Source organism: Hevea brasiliensis, chromosome 9 (assembly GCF_030052815.1).
Source record: "Hevea brasiliensis isolate MT/VB/25A 57/8 chromosome 9, ASM3005281v1, whole genome shotgun sequence".
In the NCBI taxonomy this organism is placed as follows: Eukaryota; Viridiplantae; Streptophyta; class Magnoliopsida; order Malpighiales; family Euphorbiaceae; genus Hevea; species Hevea brasiliensis.
This window is the reverse complement of record NC_079501.1, coordinates 21,668,254-21,691,031: the sequence shown is the minus strand read 5'-3', so window position 1 is coordinate 21,691,031 and position 22,778 is coordinate 21,668,254. Positions and strand designations below refer to the sequence as shown.

The 22,778-nt window shown below is 32.3% G+C and overlaps 3 protein-coding genes and 1 non-coding gene across 4 annotated transcripts; 2 read left to right on the top strand and 2 right to left on the bottom strand.

Moving 5' to 3' along the window:
- The first annotated feature begins 1,577 nt into the window (after nucleotides 1-1,577).
- Nucleotides 1,578-5,241, top strand: LOC110648160 (cytochrome P450 85A). Its single transcript, XM_021802298.2, has 9 exons — nucleotides 1,578-2,288; nucleotides 2,860-3,181; nucleotides 3,273-3,422; nucleotides 3,510-3,755; nucleotides 3,854-3,940; nucleotides 4,041-4,119; nucleotides 4,592-4,698; nucleotides 4,788-4,912; nucleotides 5,007-5,241. The coding sequence occupies exons 1-9, from the start codon at nucleotides 1,993-1,995 to the stop codon at nucleotides 5,092-5,094; spliced, it is 1,500 nt and encodes a 499-aa protein (XP_021657990.2). The 5' UTR covers nucleotides 1,578-1,992; the 3' UTR covers nucleotides 5,095-5,241.
- A 3,804-nt stretch (nucleotides 5,242-9,045) lies between these two features.
- LOC110672393 (UDP-arabinopyranose mutase 1) lies at nucleotides 9,046-11,705 on the top strand. The gene is made up of 4 exons (XM_058153408.1): nucleotides 9,046-9,546; nucleotides 10,500-10,750; nucleotides 10,838-11,006; nucleotides 11,144-11,705. Exons 1-4 carry the CDS (start codon nucleotides 9,205-9,207, stop codon nucleotides 11,480-11,482), a joined length of 1,101 nt encoding a protein of 366 aa, XP_058009391.1. The 5' UTR covers nucleotides 9,046-9,204; the 3' UTR covers nucleotides 11,483-11,705.
- Nucleotides 11,706-15,080: 3,375 nt separating this feature from the next.
- Nucleotides 15,081-15,152, bottom strand: TRNAD-GUC (transfer RNA aspartic acid (anticodon GUC)). The gene has a single exon. It is a non-coding gene; the product is annotated as a tRNA-Asp (tRNA).
- A 354-nt stretch (nucleotides 15,153-15,506) lies between these two features.
- Nucleotides 15,507-21,060, bottom strand: LOC110672437 (tRNA (guanine(26)-N(2))-dimethyltransferase 2). The gene is made up of 12 exons (XM_021835218.2): nucleotides 20,738-21,060; nucleotides 19,589-19,987; nucleotides 19,360-19,447; nucleotides 19,061-19,182; nucleotides 18,789-18,928; nucleotides 18,627-18,699; nucleotides 17,708-17,796; nucleotides 17,495-17,600; nucleotides 16,985-17,197; nucleotides 16,589-16,783; nucleotides 16,375-16,452; nucleotides 15,507-16,146 (listed from the first exon to the last, which is right to left on the bottom strand). The coding sequence occupies exons 1-12, from the start codon at nucleotides 21,032-21,034 to the stop codon at nucleotides 15,901-15,903; spliced, it is 2,046 nt and encodes a 681-aa protein (XP_021690910.2). The 5' UTR covers nucleotides 21,035-21,060; the 3' UTR covers nucleotides 15,507-15,900.
- Between the last annotated feature and the right edge of the window lie 1,718 nt (nucleotides 21,061-22,778).

Sequence of the window (22,778 nt, the reverse complement as noted above, 5' to 3'; positions counted from 1 at the left end):
TCTTAGTAATCATTGACCAATTTATTTATATGCTCATTAAAAAAAAAAAGCTAATAGTTTTCTTTTCTAAAAAATTTTTGATACAACAACTAAAAAAAATTATAAGAATATCTTTCTATTTTTTATTGGTTCCATAAAGTTTGAGGTAGTTTTTATAATTCTCTTTAAACTTTAACTCATATTCTACTTCTATTCTTTAATTTCAATTTATTATTAAAAAATCACTTAATATTATTTTTCTTCATAAAAATTCCTTTAACAAATTATAGTATATTTTCAAATTAGAAAAAATAATTAATTTATTTTTTTTATCTCTTTCTCTTTGACATTCAAAACAAAAATACCAATGTCACCGACATGATATCTTTGTGGAAATATAAAGAATTTATTTTTTATTAAAAAAGTGTTGAAATTGTATTCATATAATATTGCATGTTAGAGAATCTTTTTTAATAAAATTAAAATTTAAAAATTTTTAATAACAAGTTAAAATTAAATGATAAAATTAAAAAATGATGCATGATTCAGATACGGGTTATAAAATTTACCCACAATGTTCGCAAATTTGGCATTAAGAGAGACAAATTACTCCACAGCGATGAGGTTTCTTCTTTATTAAAATATTTTTCTTTCATAAATAATACTTTCTGCTCTCCTTTATCAGTTTTTTATCGATATTAATTTGGGAGACAAATCAACTACAAAGTCTAATTATATTCAAATATCATTTTTTTTCTTCAATTTTTTCCTAATTAATTAAAATATTTCATCTCGTGATCATATATAGTACACAATTATCAAATCTTTGTTTTATATTATAAGAGAAAGAATTATAATTGATAAATTAATACAATAAAATATAGAACTCCAATGTTAAAAAATTAAACAATTAAGGGAAAAAGATTATGAGATGGAACATTAGCATGATCCAACAGGAAAATTTTTATATTTCAAATATGTTTTTGCATATAGATCAAACCATTTTGAATTTTATTTCCCCACTCGTGTTATATTATATACAATTTTTTTTTAATTTTAATTTAAAATATTTCAATGTCATTTGTTTGATAAGAAAATTCAATAAAATGATCAATATTGTAAATATTCCTTGCAAATCTCGCGATATAGAGTAAAATTTTGGCAATTATATATATGTTCTTCAACAGTAAACCACTCAAAACATCATTTAAATTAAGATGAGAGTTTGAATGTTATGTATTGTAAATCATAATCAGTAGCATGTCTCAATTGACCTAGGAATAAGAACAGTATGTGATGGTTCTCTACGAATGAGTGAATTAGAGTTAATCCCTACTTTACGGTCAAGCATATGAATTAGGAAGAGGGAAGTCGAGTCAAGAACAGTATGTGAAGGTTCTCTTGGAAATAGTAAATTACAGTCCACAACTTCGAAGGGTCAAGAGCAGGTCCAAGTTTGGAAGTTGCAGTTAGAGTGGAACCACAAAACTCTCTCTCTTCACTTATGCACATGGTAACTAGGAAGCTGTCTTGTAGTGGTATTTGTAATTCCATTTGCACAGATCTTGTTGACAGGCATGTGAAGAGTACTGCTCTGCCCTTTTCTTTTAGGTCCAATGGGGTGGCGTGCATGTGCCTCTTTTCATGCCTTTTTAACCCTTCAGTTAGCCATTTTCTGTCCAGTTTTATACCTATAATACCCAAATCATTTCTTGGAAGCGCCAATACTCAGCATAAACAATTCTCCCCCTCCACAAAATATCATTTAATTTTTACTTTTTTTAATAATTTTTTCGCATAATACTAACATTTATGCCGCAAATCTTCGAGGGTCAAGTTCAAATCTCTGTTGAAGCGAAGTGGTTGGCTCAGTTTAATTTTTTTTGGGTTAAAATATTTTTGCTCATTTAATTTCTCTGTAACGCTTTTATTTACCCCAGGGACTAGAGTAGGGTCTCTTCCTTGCAGGGGTTATGGGTTGGCCTATCTAGCTATTCCCTATCTCCTCCCTCGATGTACACGTATGCTTACTGGTTCAAAGGCCTATATATACCTATGCACGCTTCTGAGCAGCTTCAGCTCTCTGTGGAGTGGACGTGGAGTTTTCTGAAAGCATCAAAGGTTGTTGTCATGGTGGTTCTTGTAATATTTCTCTTGCTGCTCTGTCTCTCCTCTGCTTTGTTGAGATGGAATGAGGTGAGATACAGGAAGAAAGGCTTGCCTCCAGGTACTATGGGTTGGCCAGTTTTTGGAGAGACTACTGAGTTTTTAAAGCAAGGTCCAAACTTCATGAAAAACCAGAGAGCAAGGTGATTATTTCAAATTAATATTTATTTTTCTTTAGATGGCTGCTATTGTATGCTTCTCTGCTTCTGTTCTGTTTCCAATATTTTATGGATTAGGAGGTGTTATGTTTTTCTGTTCAAAAGGACTTCAGTTTTCAGCCTGTGTTTATTTAAGTTTGGTAACTGCTTATGTAACACTTTTAAGTGACTTAAATGTTTAAGCATATAACCTCTTCTATTTGTATTTACTACTGATTTTTCTTGTTTTTAGATGGCCCAGCTAAAACCCATTATAGAACTAACAATTGATTGTTTTTTTCAAAGGTGATCTTTCTTTTTTCATTTTTTTTTTTCATTTCAATCAGGGATAAAGGTAACATCCCCATCCTCCCCTTTCCCTGTGGGCTGGGGATTGGTCCATGATAACCTGCAAAAGATAGTTATAATGCCAAAATTCAATCATCTCATCAAACTATATAGCTGTTAGTTAGAACAGTTATAAAGGGTTTTCTTGTAAATTTTATCATATTGTAGTTTAAGATGGTCTAATATGCATTGTTCCTTTTATTAATACTGTGTTTATTTATTTAAATAGGTATGGCAGTTTTTTCAAATCCCACATTCTTGGGTGTCCTACCATTGTTTCCATGGATCCAGAGCTGAATAAATACATCCTCATGAATGAGGCAAAAGGGCTTGTTCCTGGTTACCCTCAGTCCATGCTTGACATTTTGGGCAAATGCAACATTGCAGCAGTTCATGGCTCCACTCACAAGTACATGAGAGGGGCACTTCTTAGCCTCATTAGCCCCACCATGATCAGAGAACAACTTTTGCCTACAATTGATGTGTTTATGAGAACCCACCTCAGCAATTGGGATAACAAAGTTATTGACATCCAACAGAAAACCAAAGAGGTGCATATTAGTGTATTCACTATTCACATTTAATCAGAAACTTAATCAAACTATGTTTCTAATGTAAATATGGTTCCATTATTTTATGCAGATGGCACTTCTCTCGGCGCTCAAGCAAATTGCTGGCAGTGATTCTAGCTCAATATCTCAAGCTTTTATGCCTGAGTTTTTCAAGCTGGTTTTAGGCACCCTTTCATTGCCAATTGACCTTCCTTGCACAAATTATCGTCGCGGACTCCAGGTAAAATTTTCGGGAAATTTTTTAAAAAAATTTCCGTATCTTCTGCAAATTTTGTTAACGTTCAGTAGTTTTCACTTTGTTATACAGGCTAGGAAGAATATTGTGAGCATGTTGAGACAACTAGTAGAAGAACGAAGAGCATCGAAAGAAACCCACCAGGACTTGCTTGGTTGCCTGATGAAAAGTGAAGAGAGTAGATACAAATTAACTGATGAAGAAATAATTGATCAAATAATCACCATTTTATACTCTGGTTATGAAACTGTTTCTACTACTTCAATGATGGCAGTAAAATACTTGCATGATCACCCCAGAGTTCTTCAAGAACTAAGAGTAAGTTGAAAACAATAAATTGAGAAAAAAAAAGTCTTTGCTTTTTATTAATACTGTTCACATACCTGTGGTATTGACTGAATGTTTAATGTATGCAGAAAGAGCATTTAGCAATTAGAGAAAACAAAAGGCCAAAGGATCCTATTGATTTAAACGACCTTAAATCTATGCGTTTTACTCGTGCGGTGAGAAATCTTTGTTTCTTGAGAATAGTCATATTTTCTGATTGGTTGATGAAGAAAAGTTGAATATGATTTTAAGCTGTTCTGTCTTTTTATCATGCAGGTGATTTTTGAGACCTCAAGATTGGCTACAATAGTTAATGGGGTTTTGAGGAAGACTACTAAAGAAATGGAACTAAATGGTTAGTATTATTTATTAAAAAGAAAAACTAAAAAAATTTAGTAGTATATTGCTCTTCTTGTTTTTGTGGGCTCAAGAAGCTTTCTTGCAACTATTTTTTAAAGCCTTGTCATCACAAAAATAATGTAATAACATGTCATGGATACATCTTCCCTCCTTGGTGGACCTTGCACTATTATGATTTACGTGTCATACCTACCAATCCTGCTAGACCACTCCATTGTTGCCCCAACCCTTGTTTAAATAATTTTTGACAAGAAAGGGAGCTTTTCAGTGTCAAGAATGTTCCTATCTTTGTAAATATAAGAATCTGAAATTGATTTTTGACACAGAATAGAACTTTTTTTTTTGTATAATAGTTTTTTGATAAGTTGGTGGACCATGGTTAAATCAAAGGTTCATTAGCAGAGAAACCCCTGATCCTTAATTTGTACTTAATATTGGCTAATCACTGGTTTTTATCTCTGTTTCAGGATTTGTGATTCCAAAAGGGTGGAGAATCTATGTCTATACTAGGGAGATAAACTATGATCCCTTTTTGCATCCAGAGCCATTATCCTTCAACCCATGGAGATGGCTGGTTAGTGACTGTTAAATCATTATTTCTTTGCCTATTCATCCATGGTTTCCTTGCAAATCAACTAATATAGCTTTGTTTGGTAATTGTAGGATAAGAGCTTGGAGTCTCAAAACTATATGTTCATTTTTGGAGGAGGTACTAGGCAGTGTCCTGGAAAGGAACTAGGAATAGCAGAAATTTCTAGTTTCCTTCACTACTTTGTAACTAGATACAGGTAAAATTAGAGAACCCATTTATAATTTTGATCCCCTGTTGATGGGTAAATCAAATTTTAATTGGACTAATTTGGGTTAATGTTGTACTTGCAGATGGGAAGAAGTTGGGGGAGACAGTCTAATGAAATTTCCAAGAGTTGAAGCACCAAATGGGCTGCACATCAGGGTCTCATCTTGCTAACTAAACTATGAATGTACATAAGAAGAGAAAAATAGCAAATATCGGAAACAGGGACAAGGATGTAAAATGATCTTCTAACATATTAGAGAGTGAATGACACCGAACATTTCCATTTTTGGCTATAAAAAGCTTGTAATTTTCTTCTTCTCCTTCTTCTTCTTCTTCGTTAGTATATTAAATGATAGTGCAAGAGATTACGTGAGATTATTTTTCCTCCAAAGGGTGCCTTATAGTCCAACAAAACCCACAAACAAGTATAGTGGGCTTGATTTTATGGCTGAATCCACTAGATTTAGCCCAAATTGTGGCAGGACGTGAATTTAAGGTTTATGAACAGGGAGAAGTATTAGTAAAAGTATCCATCTTGTTTCTATAAAATTAAATTGATGAGCTATGTCATCATAAAAAGTTGAAATACTTTTCTTGCAAAGATGAGAATGATTAGTGAATGCTTAAAGAAATGAAAGAGGAAAAAGAAAAGCAGAGAAGCGCAATCAAATGCGCTAAAGAGGAAGAGTTATGAACTCCAATGGCGAGTTTCTGTACACATGAGCCTTTATGTTCCCACGCGCTCTCTCTCTTTAGTCTCCGACAAATTCCTTCTGTCGGTCTTTCTCTCCACATCATTATATTTTCCTTTTCTTTTAATTATTAAACCCTTTGATGCACACTTTCCATCCATTCTTACATAAAACTTTTTCAAAATAAAAATTGAATTCTTTATTAAAAAAATATATAATTTTTTCCCTCGTACCTGTGAAATAAGCACTAGACATTATATTTAGGATGACAATGGTCGCGTTTGAGAATTGCTCTCTCTTTTATGTCTTATAGAAGTGGGACAGAGCGATTTCCCCAAGAAGTTTTCTTTTTATTTTTTATTTTTTATTTTTTTATTTTAATTTATTAATATATAATATAAATTTATTGATTAAAAATTAGATGCAATTAGAAATATAAATTTTAGAGATTATTTTAATAAAAAATAAAAATATATTACTATACGGATGCGTTACGAGAATTCGGAATATAAAGAAAGTTTTTCCATTTCTACCTGCACAAATGGACTTTGAGGTGAGACCAGAAAAATTGATTTACTATCCCTTATACTTGAATAAAAGAATTTTTTTTTTTTTTTAAGAACATACACAAGTGGAAACTAATCCTTCTTGTATTTTGAAAATAATAAGCAAATTCAAAATTAATTAGGAGAGTCTTAGAAGAAATTAATGAATTTGAGAGAGAAATTTTCTTTAAAAATAATTTTGCGGAGGTAAAAATTTGCATTGGCTTAGGCTATTGTTTTTGCCCTAGCAATCCATGGAGTGATGATAAGCTACACGTGCTATGACCAAAAAATATCAAGTAAAGTGCATTTATGGACAATCCCTAACGCTGTTCCTAAATCTTTGACCAAAAGGGGATGCGAATCATTATTTTTTTACCAAAATTTTCATTTTCAATGTAATTATATACTTTATTTTATTTTTAATTTTTTCAATTGATTTTAGAATTATAATATTAAATTTAAATTTTAATTGAAATTAATTATATTAAAAATAAAAAATAATTATTAATAATATTAAAATTATTTTTAAAATTACTAAATATAAAATTTGAATTTTAATTAAAATTAAAAATAATTAATTACTATCAAAGAAGATAATATATCCTTAAAAATATTAAAATAATATTTCTTGATAGCCATATTAAGGGTAGAGAATTTTCAAAACCAAACAAAGCGAATAAATCCAATTGGTTGAAATGGAAAGTTATCTCTTATTAAAACAATATCTTTATTTAGATTGATATAAATAAATATCCAATTTAGTCATTAGAGTTTAATTTTAAAACTTTCAATAAACAATTTTAGGGTTTGATAAATATGTATTTAAAAGCAAATGATTTGCCATCACAATTATAATATATTAAAAATAAAAACTTTTAATTGTTAGTTACAAACATTTGATTCTCAAAAGTTAATTATATATATCTCAAAGTCAAGTTAAAAAAAAAGGCTTCATGAGAATGTGTGTAGGCTAACTAGGGGAGAGCGGTTTTCGGTTTAAATCAAAAAATCGAATAGAATCGATTCCATTCGGTTTAATGGATTCGATTTTAAAATTTAATTCAGTTTGATTCGGTTTATAATTTTGATAATTTCAATTAATCGGTTCGGTTCGGTTATTTTCATAAAAAATAAAAAAAATCGAACATAACTGAAATCATTAATATATATAGGAAATCAAAGAAAATCGAACAAAACTGAATCGAACCGAATCGAACTGAACCAAAATCAAAGAAAACCAAACTGAACCTTAAGATTTTTGAGTTTTGATTTCTTTTTTTTTTTGTTTTTATGTTTTGTTATTTAGATTTAATGTTAAAAATACGAAATTTTATAAATTTCGGTTTGATTATTTTAAAATAGAAACGAACCGATATTTATCGGTTCGATTCGATTTTCTCTTATTAATTGATTTGGTTCGGTTTTTAAAATTTTTTATTTTAGATTTTTGGTTTTATCGGTTCGATTTGGTTCGAAACTGAACCGACCGTTTGCACACCCCTATGGCTAACAAGCATTTGTAAAATTATTATATGGTACATCTTTTATATATATATGTAATTATTCACTAAAAAAATTATTTAAAAAATTTAAATATATATTTTTAAAAATTTTCTTATATTTAAAATATAAAAATTTTAATAGTGATAAGTCTAAAATCGTCAGGTGACATTTGTATTTTCTTTTTATTTTGTTTATCATTCTATTGGTATATGTCTAATAATTTAGAAATTAATTAAAAAATCTATTAATTAATTTATTAAATTTGAAATAAAATTATAAATAATTAATATTTTCTTATTATTAAAATTTTATAAAATAAGTTTGAAATTACGAAATATAATAAAATATATATTAAATTATATTATTAAAATAAAATAATAAATAATTTATACAATGCGCAAATGAAATGACTAATTAATTATAATCATCAAATCAAATTAGTGTTAAACATATTTAAAAATAGTTGCCAAATTGAAAACATAGTAACATAATATTTATTCTAAAAATAAAAAATCCGAGATATCTTATAGATTTAGAAAATCAATTACAAAAATTAGTGTGAAACTTATCCTATTTAAAGATATTTTTATTTTTAATTATAATTAAAAATTTATTAATTTACTTTAAATATATCATTTTTTACAATCGAGTCGAGTTGAGAGTAATGTTGAGGTAAGGGCCTCTTAATAAAGACTACTTAAGAATTAAAATTCTTAAATAAAATTTGCATTGTAGATTAGCTCCAAATTACTTATCTAATCACTTATTAGTGATTAAAAAAAATATATTTAGTTGTAATCAAACAAAATTAGAGTCTCGATTATAGTGAATTATATATAAAAAAAAACCATTATCGAGTCATTGAACTAATTACATGTTTAGAGAACTCCAAGTAACTCAAAACTTTTGAAAATGTTCTGAGTAAAGAAAAAAAATACATCGTCATGTACGAGACATCTGATTTTACCTAGATTTCCATCGATAATTAGAAAAAAAAAAGTGATGATAAAATTAAAACTCCAACATATCATTATCTTCCCGAAAGAATCTATGGTTAGGCAATTTGAGGATCACATGAAGTGTTTTTATTATTATCATTATTAGAAATCTCCCTCTACGCTTGCAATGTTTGCCTCTAAAAAGCCATAAAATTAAAGAAATCTCATGCACGCACGACACTAACCAGCAACTACAACTCATCCTATAACACAACCACCTCAAAATCTCTTTATTTTTTAAGAAATTAAAAATTGTAAACAAAAATTTTAAAATAAAATAAAATAAAATAAAAAAGTCTCCTCTCCCTTCAACTCCAAGCTTGAAGCTCCTTGCACCCTCCCCTCTATTCTTTGAATAAGTCCTCATTCCCAGCAAAACTCAGACACGTCTCCTACTCTTCCTCTACCCCTGCCGCTTTTTCCGCTTCGCACGTGCCACTTATCATCCCTCCTTGTATATATATATATACCCCTCTAATTTCTCCTCTTCTTCTACGATCACATCCCTTCCTACAGGCTTCTTCTTCTCTCTGTTTCAAAATGGTAGAACCTGCAAGAGATACTCAGGCAGCGACAAAGGTAGTGCCTTTGTTGAAGGATGAGCTTGATATTGTGATTCCCACAATAAGGAATCTCGATTTCTTGGAAATGTGGAGGCCTTTCTTTCAGCCTTATCACCTTATCATTGTTCAAGATGGTGATCCCTCAAAGACCATCACTGTCCCTGATGGTTTTGACTATGAACTCTATAACAGGAATGACATTAACAGGATTCTTGGTCCTAAGGCATCTTGCATCTCCTTCAAGGACTCCGCTTGTCGCTGCTTTGGCTACATGGTTTCCAAGAAGAAGTATATCTTCACTATCGATGATGATTGCTTTGTAAGCTTTATTGATCTGCAACTCTTTTTTCTTCTTTATATTTTCTTTAATGTCTGCATCTGGTTTTCGTTTTTTCATGCCAAATTTTAGATCTTTTTGCCTCGCTATTGGCTGATTGTGTATCTTCGATTTTGGATCTTGTTTGTTTTAGTGTACATTGTTCCCCTTTTCTTATCTGTGATTATGCATGCAATTTATGTATCTGCTGCATGATTTTAATCTGCGTTTTCTTTGATAAATAACTAGCTAAAACATAGTTTTATTTTTGAAAAATGGGTCTTCAAAATCTATACATCCGTTAATTGATATGCATTAAAATAATTTCGTTTATGATCTTTGAGACTCACAGAATTTCTTGAAATTTCAAATCGAAACGACTTCGGCAGGATAATTTGTATCAGGTGCTATGAAATGTGCATTATAATTGATACCAATGTGATCTACAGCTGTGAATTCTCATCTCTTAAATGATTAAATTATATAATGAAGCTTTTCTCTTTCTTGTTTTTCTGTTGGTGGGTCTCAGTTGGGAGTAAACTAAAATGTGAAATTGAATTTGAAAGTTAAAATGGATGACCCTGCACTAGAAAACTCTTCCTTAGTGAATAGTCAATAGTTAATTGTAGTTGAAAGGAGATTAAGGATTTTCGCTGTCTTGATAAAACCTATGAATATATTTGATTATCACATGGGTATGGAGATGTGGTGGAAGTTTTGAATTATTGCAAGTATTTTATTCACACTTGTTCTATGAAAGTAGATATATCCAGATTCAAGCCGTCAGCTAATAATAATGATAAAAAAGAAATAAACTTTTTTTAATATTACTTCCATGTTATATTAGCTGGAGTCTAACCAGCTGGCCTTGCATAATTATTTATCTATGATGACACTGAATTGTCAGGATTTCTATACATCAGCATGTGTGTTTTAACAGTTAACAATAATTTTAGGTTGCTAAGGATCCTTCTGGGAAGCCAATCAATGCACTTGAGCAGCACATCAAGAACATTCTCTCCCCATCCACTCCCTTTTTCTTCAATACCCTTTATGATCCTTACAGAGAAGGTGCAGATTTTGTGCGTGGATACCCTTTCAGCCTTCGTGAGGGTGTCCCTACTGCTGTTTCTCATGGCCTTTGGCTCAACATCCCTGATTATGATGCACCTACTCAGCTTGTCAAGCCTCTGGAGAGAAACACTAGGTATGTGATTGATTAGTGAATAGCAAATGGTCCTTTCCTTTGTATGATATTTGATTGGGCTTTCATGACATACTCGTGAATTATCAGGTATGTGGATGCTATTTTGACAATTCCAAAGGGTACCCTGTTCCCTATGTGTGGTATGAATTTGGCATTCGACCGTGAGTTGATTGGCCCTGCAATGTACTTTGGTCTTATGGGTGATGGGCAGCCAATTGGTCGCTATGACGATATGTGGGCTGGCTGGTGCACAAAGGTACGTTTCTTCCACCCCAATTTTCTTCACCTTATTCATTATAGGAGATCAGATTTAAAATCCTGAAACCATATTATTTAAGTCAACATATCTGCATATTTGAATCCTCACAGCAGTTAGTTGATGATTGTTTATAGGTTATATGTGACCATTTGGGACTAGGAGTAAAGACTGGTCTTCCCTATATCTACCACAGCAAGGCAAGCAACCCATTTGTAAACCTAAGGAAGGAGTACAAGGGCATCTTTTGGCAGGAGGAGATCATTCCATTCTTCCAAGCTGCCACGCTTCCCAAAGATTGCACCACTGTTCAAAACTGCTACATTGAACTGTCCAAGCAGGTTAAGGAAAAGCTTAGCAAGGTTGATCCCTACTTCGATAAGCTTGCCGACGCTATGGTCACTTGGATTGAGGCCTGGGATGAGCTTAACCCCCCTTCTGGAGCTTCTGCCAAAGTTGCCAATGGCAAAGCATAATTGTAATTTTTTATTAGTGCAAATTTTCATCTGAAAATTATTAATTTAAATACCATTATCCTGAGCACAAAAAAAAAAAAAAAAAAAAGAGGTTTTCTTGACCAGTGTGGTCAAATGCTTGGGTTTCTGGATTAGTGCATGTAATTTTAATTGTGTTTTTCAATTAACTTCTTGTTATGAGCATTTCTGCAAATAAAAAACATACTTGGTAGCATTTTAGAAATCTTAGTTCTTCATTTTGTTTGTCTTTCTTTTCTGTTCTGAGTATTTATATTTGTCTTTGGACAAAAATGATCATTTTGAGTATTTGCTGGCATGATTCCTTAATATTATTAAAATGCCGAGTGCTATTGCATAAACAAGGCTCAAAGAGCAACATATGTAAAAGTGCCTAGAAACAAAGATATAAATAAATGCAGAAGGCCCAAATTCAGTAACCACAACTCAAACACAGAGCCTCTAACCCAAACCTACGAGTTCTACTCAGAAATACTAGACAAGAAAAAGGGCTTAATTGCACTGATCGTTTCTGAATTTAGGAGTTTTTTTTATTTTTATCTCTAAACTTTAATTTCTTAAAATAAAATCATTTAACTTAAGTTTTAGTTAAAGAAAAGTCACTTTCATTTGTAATAACATGTTTATAGGTTAAAAATAATTCAAATTACTCTTTTACTCTTCTTTCTTAATAAGAATAAAAATATTATTTTACCTCTTCTCAATTTTTTACTCAGCCCTGCCCTTCTCCTTTCGACCTTGGTCCCCTTCCTCCTCTTCATATATCTATCTTTAAAATGATATGGACCTGAGGATATGAGAATTTTTTTTTTTTCTTTGAAGAGGATGTGGGAAGATGAAGAAAGAGTTGATGAAATTGTGTGGAGCAAGAATAGAGGTTGATAGCCAATTTGATGGAACGGTGCTTATTAAGGAAGAAGGAAGAAACGACACAAGGGAAATGTTAAAGATTTAGCTAAACGCATAACAAATTCTTGGAAAGCAGTTGAAGATGTTAGAACAGATGTAAGAGGTTTTCTTGACCAGTGTGGTCAAATGCTTGGATTTCTGGATTAGTGCATGTAATTTTAATTTTGTTTTTCAATTAACTTCTTGTTATGAGCATTTCAGCAAATAAAAAACATACTTGGTAGCATTTTAGAAATCTTAGTTCTTCATTTTGTTTGTCTTTCTTTTCTGTCCTGAGTATTTATATTTGTTTTTGGACAAAAATGATCATTTTGAGTACTTGCTGGCATGATTCCTTAATATTATTAAAATGCTGAGTGCTATTGCATAAACAAGGCTCAAAGAGCAACATATGTAAAAGTGCCTAGAAACTAAGATATTAGTAAATGTAGAAGGCCCAAATTCAGTAACCACAACTCAAACACAGAGCCTCTAACCAAATCTCCGAGTTCTACTCAGAAATACTAGGCAAGAAAAAGGGTTTAATTGCACCAATCGGTCTTGAATTTAGAGGTCTTTTTATTTTTGTCTCTAAATTTTAATTTCTCAAAATAAAATTATTTAACTTAAGTTTTATTTCAAGAAAAGTCATTTTCACTTGCAATAACAGGTTTACAGGTTAAAAATAATTCAAATTACTCTTTTACCCTTCTTTCTTAATAAGAATAAAAATATTATTTTACATCTTCTTGATTTTTTATTCAGCCCTGCCCTTCTCCTTCCCAACTCTCTCCTCCACGACCTTGGTCTCCTTCCTACTCTTCATATATCTACCTTTAAAATGATAAGGACTTGAGGATGTGAGAAGTTCTTTTTTTTTTTTTTTTTTTTCTTTGAAGAGGATGCTGGAAGATGAAGAAAGAGTTGATGAAATTGTATAGAGCAAGAATAGAGGTTAATGGCCAATTTGATGAAACGGTGCTTATTAAGGAAGAAGAAAGAAACAACACAAGGGAAAGGTTAGAGATTTAACTAAACGCATAACAAATTCTTGGAAAGCAGTTGAAGATGTTAGAACGGATGCAAAAGTGGCATATCTTCTCTTTGTAACTCTCTTTCTCTCTCTACTGTAACTCTCATTCTCTGTCTACTGTGGTTCTTCTTCTTCTCTTAAACATTTTCTTTGCAATTCTTGTTCATGTACAATGAGTTTGTGTTTATGTGTTAATTTTTCTTCTCTTTTGTCTGGTGGATCGTGAGTTTTGTTGTTTATTTTGCTTTATGATGTGAGTTTTGGGATTAGACAAAAAAATTTTCAATTTTTTATTTAGATAAATTTTTTAATTTTTTACTTAGATCTAATCTATTTGATTTATTTTCATTATTTTCTCAATAATTTTTTCTACTCAATATTGAAACTTTTCCTTTAAAGTATTTCTTCACTTTATAATCAACGATGAGATGAGATTTTATAGTGGCATAAATTTATTCTCTGCTCCTCTTGAAGAAATTATGACTAATCCATAAATAAGTTAAGTCAGAGCCTATTATAGAGGATGATTGTAGTGATGAGGAGATGCTTCTTTAAAGATAGGAATAAAATAATAATTTTATTTTTTTTAACCGGTAAACCGACTATTATAGGTAAAAATGATTTTTTTTGAAATAAAATGCAAGTTGAATAATTTTATTTTAAAAATTAAAATTTAGGGATGAAAATGAAATAGCTTCCTAAATTCAGAGATGATTGACGCAATTAACCCCAAGAAAAAGAGACCTAACTCAAGCCTCTGAGCTCCATTCAGATACTCTAGACAAGCAGAGGACTAGCAACGCCACTCACATTTATATACCTTATCGGCCACCGACGGGGATGAAAAAAATCACTATTATCCAAAAGAAGAAAAAACTATACAAGCCCAATGACTATCTTTACTTAAACCCAAATAGCTCTTGACCTCTTGTTTTCTTCACAATCAGTACCCGCTTTCGTGACTAGGAAAATGGCGCGGTAGAACTTACCCAGCAAACAGCAACGGCTTGTTGAAATTACGCCTCTCAATCTCCTTTTAGACTTAGGAGAAAACCTTCAACTAGAAAAGAAAGGCTCTAGCTCTATCCTAAAAATGCTTGAACCTCTCCAACCAAACAGCAATAGTAATAAACCTAACAAAACTTCAACACACCAGCTCTCTTGGTGTCTGATACATCTTCCTCTTCCTTAAAGCTCTAAGATCAACAAACTAAAACTCAAAACCAACACTATCAAGAAGCCATCCCAAAGTGGGAGGAAGCCCAAATATCAGTTGTAACAAAACAAGGAGCCTTTGGATAAGAGAAGCCAACCAGAAAACATGAGACCCAATGAATGATTGAGAGAAAAGTCTCTCTTTTAGAAAGAGAGAGAGAAAGAATGATTTGCTAAAATATGCTTAAAAAAAGTAATTAGTAGCTATTTGGTCACTAACAAATACTAATAATAATAATGCTCGTCTCATCCAGGGAAGGATGAACCCCAACTGGTCAATAATTCAATTAATTATCAAATAACATTTCTGAACCGAATAACAAACAACTAGAATAAAAGCAATTGCGTTTTCGTGTACAGATAAGGGAGTAAACCATAAACAGAAAAAAGCTAAATACCCCAAAACCAAAACAAAATAACCTTAATTTTAAATGAAAAAATTATCGCCGTTGCCGGGGATCGAACCCGGGTCACCCGCGTGACAGGCGGGAATACTCACCACTATACTACAACGACTTGTTTAAATTTAATGGTTCATTTATAATATTTCAATCAATTTTCAATCAGACCGTAAAGCTACAACGGTTCATGGGGAATTTGCGTAATGAATATAAGATGTACGAAAATTTTGATTATTGATTTTAGTAATTTTGGCTAAATAGTCTTTTAAGAGGGGAGGGGGAAAAGTAAGCTTTAATTTTTGGGTTATAATAGAGTTTTCCATTAAACCTAAGGTGTTGAAGTCTCAAACGTGCATCATCTCTCACCCCCAGTTTGCACATATTTTTCATATATTTATGTTATTCATGACAAAACGAATGTATAAAAGAAAAATTTTTTTCAGAGGGTAAAGGGGCTTTCCAAAGATCATTGCATGAATGGCCTACAGCTTTGGTTTAGATGTCATGAACTAAGCCTCGCCCAAACGAAGACTAATACAAATCTTGAGTTTCCTTACTCGTTTATCAGGGAAATAAACAAGGAAAATGGTCACAGCAAATACCAAGTCAATAAATAATGATGTTGATAGCTTGAAACAAATAAAATCTCATAACAAACTCAAAATTGGTGCAAGATAGCTTCTAGTTCTGCCACGGAATTGTCAACTTCAATAGCATTTTGAGATTTCATTCAACTGGAAGCACTTGGGGGAATGCATGATACCTTCTATCTGCATAAAATATATTTTGACTATCGAGAGCAATGGGAACATATAGGCCAGCTCAGGTTTAGTGGCGTACTATTAAACAACTGAACTTCATTCTCATGAAATTGACACAGGAGCCCCCATATCCTCCATCTTTTGACGCTTGGCTTCAGGGTCTTCGCTGTTTTCATGGTTGAGATGGCCATTCACCGCCTCAGGACCCAAAAGAGAGACGTGTTTGCTAGTAATTTGACGACCTGCCCTAATTTTTGGCCCCCAATGCCTTTCAGGATTTGGAAGGAAGCGAGCAACCTTCTTGGCTTGTGCCTTGCTAAGAGATGCAACAGCTCGAGCAAAATTTGCCTGCCAAAAAGAAAAGCTAGAGAATTCAGGCACACACCATATACAAACCATACGCAAGTGCAATGTGAACAAACATACTGGCATCATCTGGCTGGCCTTTTCTAGATTTGGTCTGCACCAGCATGAATGAAACTCTCTCTCTCTCTCTCTCTCTCTCTCTCTCTCTCTCTGTCTGTGTATATATATATATATATATATTAAATTTGCAATTTTAGAAGTAAAACATACTTGAAGAACTGGTTCTTTGGCAAGTATCACACTTCCTGGTTGATCAGGCAGTTGAGCTTTCACAGGATGAATTTTCACCTGCATGAATGGCCATGATCCATAATTTTACAATGCTTTAACAGCAGGAAAAGATGAGAATGCAAAGAGCTCAATCAAATTAAGAACTTCTTTCCTATTCAAATCACAAAGGTAGACCTCAAACATGAGTCCTTACCCAGCATCTCATTATATCCCAAATGACATCCATGGGAGCATCTGATTTTAGCCCCAGTGGATTTACATGTGTTCCAGAGATGCGATATCCTGCATTGATCACAGCAGAACGGAAGATTACTGCTTGTGGGGAAGTGCATTTTAGTGTTGCGCAAAGGTTGTGCAGACTCAAAAAGAGCGGAACATCAGGCAATTCCTGCAAACAGTACAACATGGGAATAAGAACAAATTCGATTTTGGCAAGCATTGAACCCTTGGTTTTCTTTTCTCCTTCAGCAAAATAAAGGCGAAGGAATATTCTTATCAAATTTTGTTTTGTGTAGTACAAACTAAGGGGATCAATTTGTTAACACTTAACAATGAGACAGAAAAATGTAAACAAATTAAGAAAACATACCTCAGATATTGTCGTCAATACTGCAGAGATGTGATCATAAGCAGGATACCGGTCCTTCATGCATTTTACACCTCCTAGTATGGAAATCACCCATTCTTGATCATGAATGGGAGCAGACCATATAGGTCCACCCATGTTAAATTTCTTCCCACAGTGACTGCATTCTTGAGGAACAGCAGGACCAAACCCAGGCAGATACCTTACACTGTTGTTCTGAAAAATAAAAATGAGATGATCCATTTTGCACAAGTTTGAAGAAGCAATTTGAACAAATAACATATCACATTTTTATAAATTTCTATCTTTAAAATTGCCCTTCTAAAAGTGAAATAAAAGGGGAAAAAAAAGAAAAGAAAATAAAGTTTCTCAACAAGTCAGAAAAACTACAGATAAAAGTGAAGTGATCAGATATGAAAATCTATTTTATGCAAATTAGATGAGCTTGTTCCAGTACATAACACGCCAATAACAAACAACTATCGCAGTAGCAAAACAAAACGGGACACTTACCTTGGCGATTGTCCTCCCAATAGGCTGTAGATGAAAAGAATCACAACCAATGCATTGATAAACATAGGAAAGCTTAAGAGGAGTGTTTTTCATTGCACTTGCAGAGCTGCAAACAACAATTTGAACTTTCTGTCAACACGATATTAAGGTGCCATCTTAATTTTATTATTTTTAACGTAAAATATCTAAATATTGAAAAGTAATATCACATACGTGTATATACGAACAAAAACTCGAATGTAGAAGTCTATTTGGACAGATAGCACAGGGACAATGTAACGCTTGTAGCGATTTGCATGGCTCTGCGGTATAAAGGGAAAAAATAGAAAGAAAAGAAAAATAAAAAATTAGTCCAACAAAAGACTTTCTAAAATACAAGAAATATGATTTCTGTCAAGGGAAAAATCCTCAAATCTAAGTCAAGGACCAAATGAGGATTCAACAAATTTATTTTCAATGAAGTGCCCAAAAAAAAAAAAAAAAAAAAAAACAACAACAACAATCACAATCCAAGCAGCACATAGAATGGTCAGGTAAGATCTATCCAAACCTCATATGAAACCCCTAGAAATGCATTCTATAACGAGTTAAATGCAAACTAAAAATGACACATCATACCAGCAGAAACATCAGCCAAGCTGCATGGGCTTTAGGACTCCTGACATCTATTATAGAGTCTTCACAAAACAGTAGTCTGAAGCAGGATGATTTTACAATTTTAAAGAAGTATGCATTAGTGTTCATAAGATGAATTGAAGGATTTGTAATATATCCTCTAGTGAGTCCTTGAATTGGTCATCATTTCACCAATGAATAAGAAAACATGAAACTTTGAAGAACAGCTACCTAGGAAAAGCATATTACTCAAGAAAGCACAGTCAAAACTTCAATAGTGCTCTCACAAAAAGCAATGGAAATCACATTTCTTGGGGGAGAATAAACAGAGATAGAAATAAAGAACTCGAAAGGTTTTGTGAACTTAAGTTTCTAAAAACTGAATATTCACAGACAGAAAGAAGTTGACAAAAAAATATGAATGTCACTTCTTCACCATTTCTTTTAAACAAAACATGCCATAACATAGTTTATTATTTGATAACAGAGACAACAATTTTCAAAGACATGAAAGCACCTCTATGCTGGCAAGAAGGATCCTCAAAGCCATTTCATGGCAATATTTCCCTCTCAATGGATAAGAGCCATACCTAATTCCAAAAGTATTAGTTAGAAGGTAAGTAATGAATGACGAATCACAAATCACTATCCAAATGTAAATAAGGATGTGAAATCTTACTTGGAATAGCAAACCTCGCCATTACCTCCACAAAGCACTGCCATATCGGTTGCTGTACACATCAACAAGCCACCATCAGCAACAGATTGAACTGCAGAGTCCAAGAATATCGAAGGTGATCCATAGGGATCAAGATCAACCTGAAAAAATATTCACCAATAAAGAGAACGAGAAGGTACACCAGAGCATGTTGAAATGAACGAAAAAGCACATCCATCTTACATGCATATTTAAAGGAAACAAAATTAAACATGGAGATAATACATGCATACCACATCAAATTCTTTTGGGTGCGTGAGCATATATACACGAGCATCAGCAAGATGTGATTCCACCTTTGAAATTGCAACTGAACCATTAAACTTTATGTTTCTTCTGCAAGCTTCAACCGACGCTGGAGAAGGAAAATAACAGTATAGCTTTTCTGACACATAATTTATTTGACTACCAGTAATGAAACAAATATGAAAATTGCACTCTATATTATAAATTGTCTAAGCATGAATACATCTTTCATGAATCAAGGAACAGAACAAAGTCTTCTAGAAGAGATAGAATCCAAAAAAATTACCTTGATCATTGTCCAAGGCCACAACTTGACCAATCCCTTCAACCTCACGAGCATATCTTAGGGCTCTCAACCCAGAAGCTGACAGTGCCTATGTATCCAGAATGAAAGTACTTGAAGATAATTCAATAACAATACAAAATATGTAAAAAATGAAACAACAAAGCTATTAGCAAATAATTAATGAAAAGAGCATAATAATATATAAAAAACTAGATATTCATAATAAAACCTCAAGAACTGTTGGGGGCTCCAGCTCCTGTCGAACTTTGCACTCTGTGGTCTTCATTGGTTCTACTGATATGCTACCAGGTTCGTCCTTTGTTATCTCTTCTGGCACATCACATTCTCCGTCTAATTTTTTATCATCCAAAGCAGGTTCATTAGAGACCTCTTCAGTAGCAGATCCTGAAGCATCTTTCTCAGATACCTTTTCTTCATATTCTCCATTTGCTTTTTCGTTATTGAAAGCAGGCTTATTAAATGCTTCTTCAACAGGAGATCCAGAAGTGTCTTTCTCTGATACCTTTTGTATTGATTTTGTTCTTCTGGACATCCTTGCTTCATGTTCCTCTTTGCGTTTAGATATAAATGTCCTTAGGACAGCAATCGATAAGTCTCTGTTGTGAACCTGAGTAAAAAGTTCAATTTTTAGGACTTTTATACAACAAAATGAAACCATAATCCTAGCAGTAGCAGGAAAATGACTCCATACAAAAGCTAACATGACTCATATCCACAAATATAGTTTCAACTACTGATCTTAGTAGCCATGGTGGGCAAGGTGAGTAAGATGACAAATGTCAGTCTAGAGTATGCCAGCTCCCTTTTGTTTCTTGCTCCTCATAACGAGGCATATAATATGATTTCCAAATATAATTAAATGAAAACATGCTTTGTTAGTTGTCAAAAAAAAAAAAATCATATTATGTTTTTTACATTATTGTTTGCTCTTCACCATATCTCAGTTGAGCTTCTTACTTCAATTAGAAAGCCAAATTCAAAAAAAAAAAAGCCTTTTAGTTGCCGGCAAAAGAAGATATAGGCATGTTGAATTTTACAAAATTACTTCCTTCATGATTAGAACAGAGGAAGCTCTGTTCTCCACCATTGTGATAAAATATCGCTTTAAAAATTCACATTAGGACAATGTAACACAATCAGTCTAAGATCAAGCTCAATTATAAACAGACAACTTTAAGACGGCAACTTCTTCCAATCCAAAAGGTTCAACTCTCTACTGATCGTCTCCTAAAAATCGTAATTCCATCCCCAAAAACTCACGTCAAACACAAAACCCAACTCAAAATCAGCAGACAAAACAAGCATAAACAAACATAATTAACCTTTCAAAAAAATTATAAACAAAAGATTTTGAAACCTGGGCGTTGTTGAAAAACACTTTATTTTTGTTATGCATGAGAATCTCAGCCTCTCCTTCCTTGATAATGGTATAGTCATCGAGATCCATAGTCAATATTTCTCTGTTTTCATGCAGCAACAAAAGATTACTCTTGTGGGTCTCTGCTTCTTCTTCAGCAGATTCTCTCTTATGCTTGTCTTGAGGTTTCTGCTTCCTAGAAATTGAAGATAGAAACTTTAGCAATGATAGGCTCAGAGTATTTATTGAGGAGAGATCTTTTTGCAGTTTCAGGGTTCGTGTAACTGTCAAGTTCATGGAACTAAAGAAGTTTATATATGTGGGTATCCACTTCCTCAAATTCTTCAAAATTTGCAATTTCCCTTAAACCCTAATTTCTCACCCTAGTTTACGTTAGAATATCCTTATACTTTCTTGCTAAAGTGAGCTGGAGTTTGGGTTTTTCAAACTTTCCCGGTAGAAGTCGGGTCGGGGCTCTGATCATGGACCTGGACCTTCAATATTTGGGCTAATTTTGGTGCTTGGACCCGCCTAGTTGAAAAGCATAACATGCTATTTATTTAAGGAATTTATTTATTAATTAAGAAAAACAAATATTTATTTTTTATAGAATTTTTATTTTCCTATTTTCTTTTAAATTATAATGCATTTTAACAGAAAATTATTTGAAAAAGAAAAATAATTATAGTCATCCCTCTTTTCTAAAGATAGTTGATGAATTAAAATTCCATCAATAATAATAATAATAATAATAATAATAATAATAATAAACCAATAGAATTCCCACTAAATTATTATTTTTTTATATTTTCAAAATTGTAATTCTAATCCTGAAAATTGTATAATTGATTTTTGATATACTATTGAAAATTAAGATATTTTATTTATTAATTTTTTATCCTTTGACCACTAAAAAATTAATATTTAATTCTCACCAAAAAATGTTAATATTTAATTAATAATCACTAATAACTTATTATAACAGCTATGATAATACAAAATAATTTCAAATAAATTATTAGTTAATAGGCAAATTAAAGCTATTAAATATAGTTTTTTCGTATAAGCAATTGTTGAATGTTTTGAACCCAACAACTGTTGATTTTATTTTCTTATTAAATAAGTTAGCCTAACTGTTGGGATCAAACAATTAATTGCTCCCAATGCTTAATTCAAGCATTTTCTAAGATACCATTTAAAGGAGGAATCAATCTATAGGTGTTGACTTTATATGAGAATTAATTTAATAATCCTTCACATATTATATTTAGATTTGTGTAAAATTAATTAAATATATATAATAAATGTATGAATTTAGATGTACATATTTAATTTAACGGTTATTAAACTTATCATGATATGAGGTCGAACTCTCCAAAATCGTACCCTACATGTACTTACATTTTTTCTAATATGTGATGAAGGGTTATCTCATTTGCTTGCTTCCTCTAATTTGTAAGGGATTTTTTTTTTTTGGGGTAAATTTGCAAGGGATTTTGATAGCAAGACATGCTTCACCAGTCACCCACCTTTTATCCCTTGATAATTGAGTGATCTTCTCTAAAGCCACTTCCAGGGAGGCTAACTGTATTTTGGACATTCTTAATAGTTACTCTCAAGTGGGCAAACGATCAATTATGATAAATCTTCTATATTTTTCAGTAGAAACACTTCCCATAGGTTTAGAATTAGTATTTCCCAAGTTTAATTACATGTTCAAAATGTTGGAGGATTAGATAAATACTTAGAACTTCCTTCTATTATTTTCAAAAAGGCATGAACCTTTGCAACCATTTAAGAGAAAGAGGTAAATTGGCAGACTGGAAAGAATAACTGTTGTCACAAGGAGGGAAAGAAACTTTAATTAAAGTAATGGTTTCAGCGATTCTAGTGTATGTTATGGCTTGTTTCAAGCTTTCAAGGAGATTAATAGCATGGTATCCAATTTCTGGTGAGGTCAAAGAAAGAAGGAAAAAAAGCAACATTAGATTGGTAGAATATGCGTATGGACAAATAATTTGGAGGGTTGGGCTTCGGGACG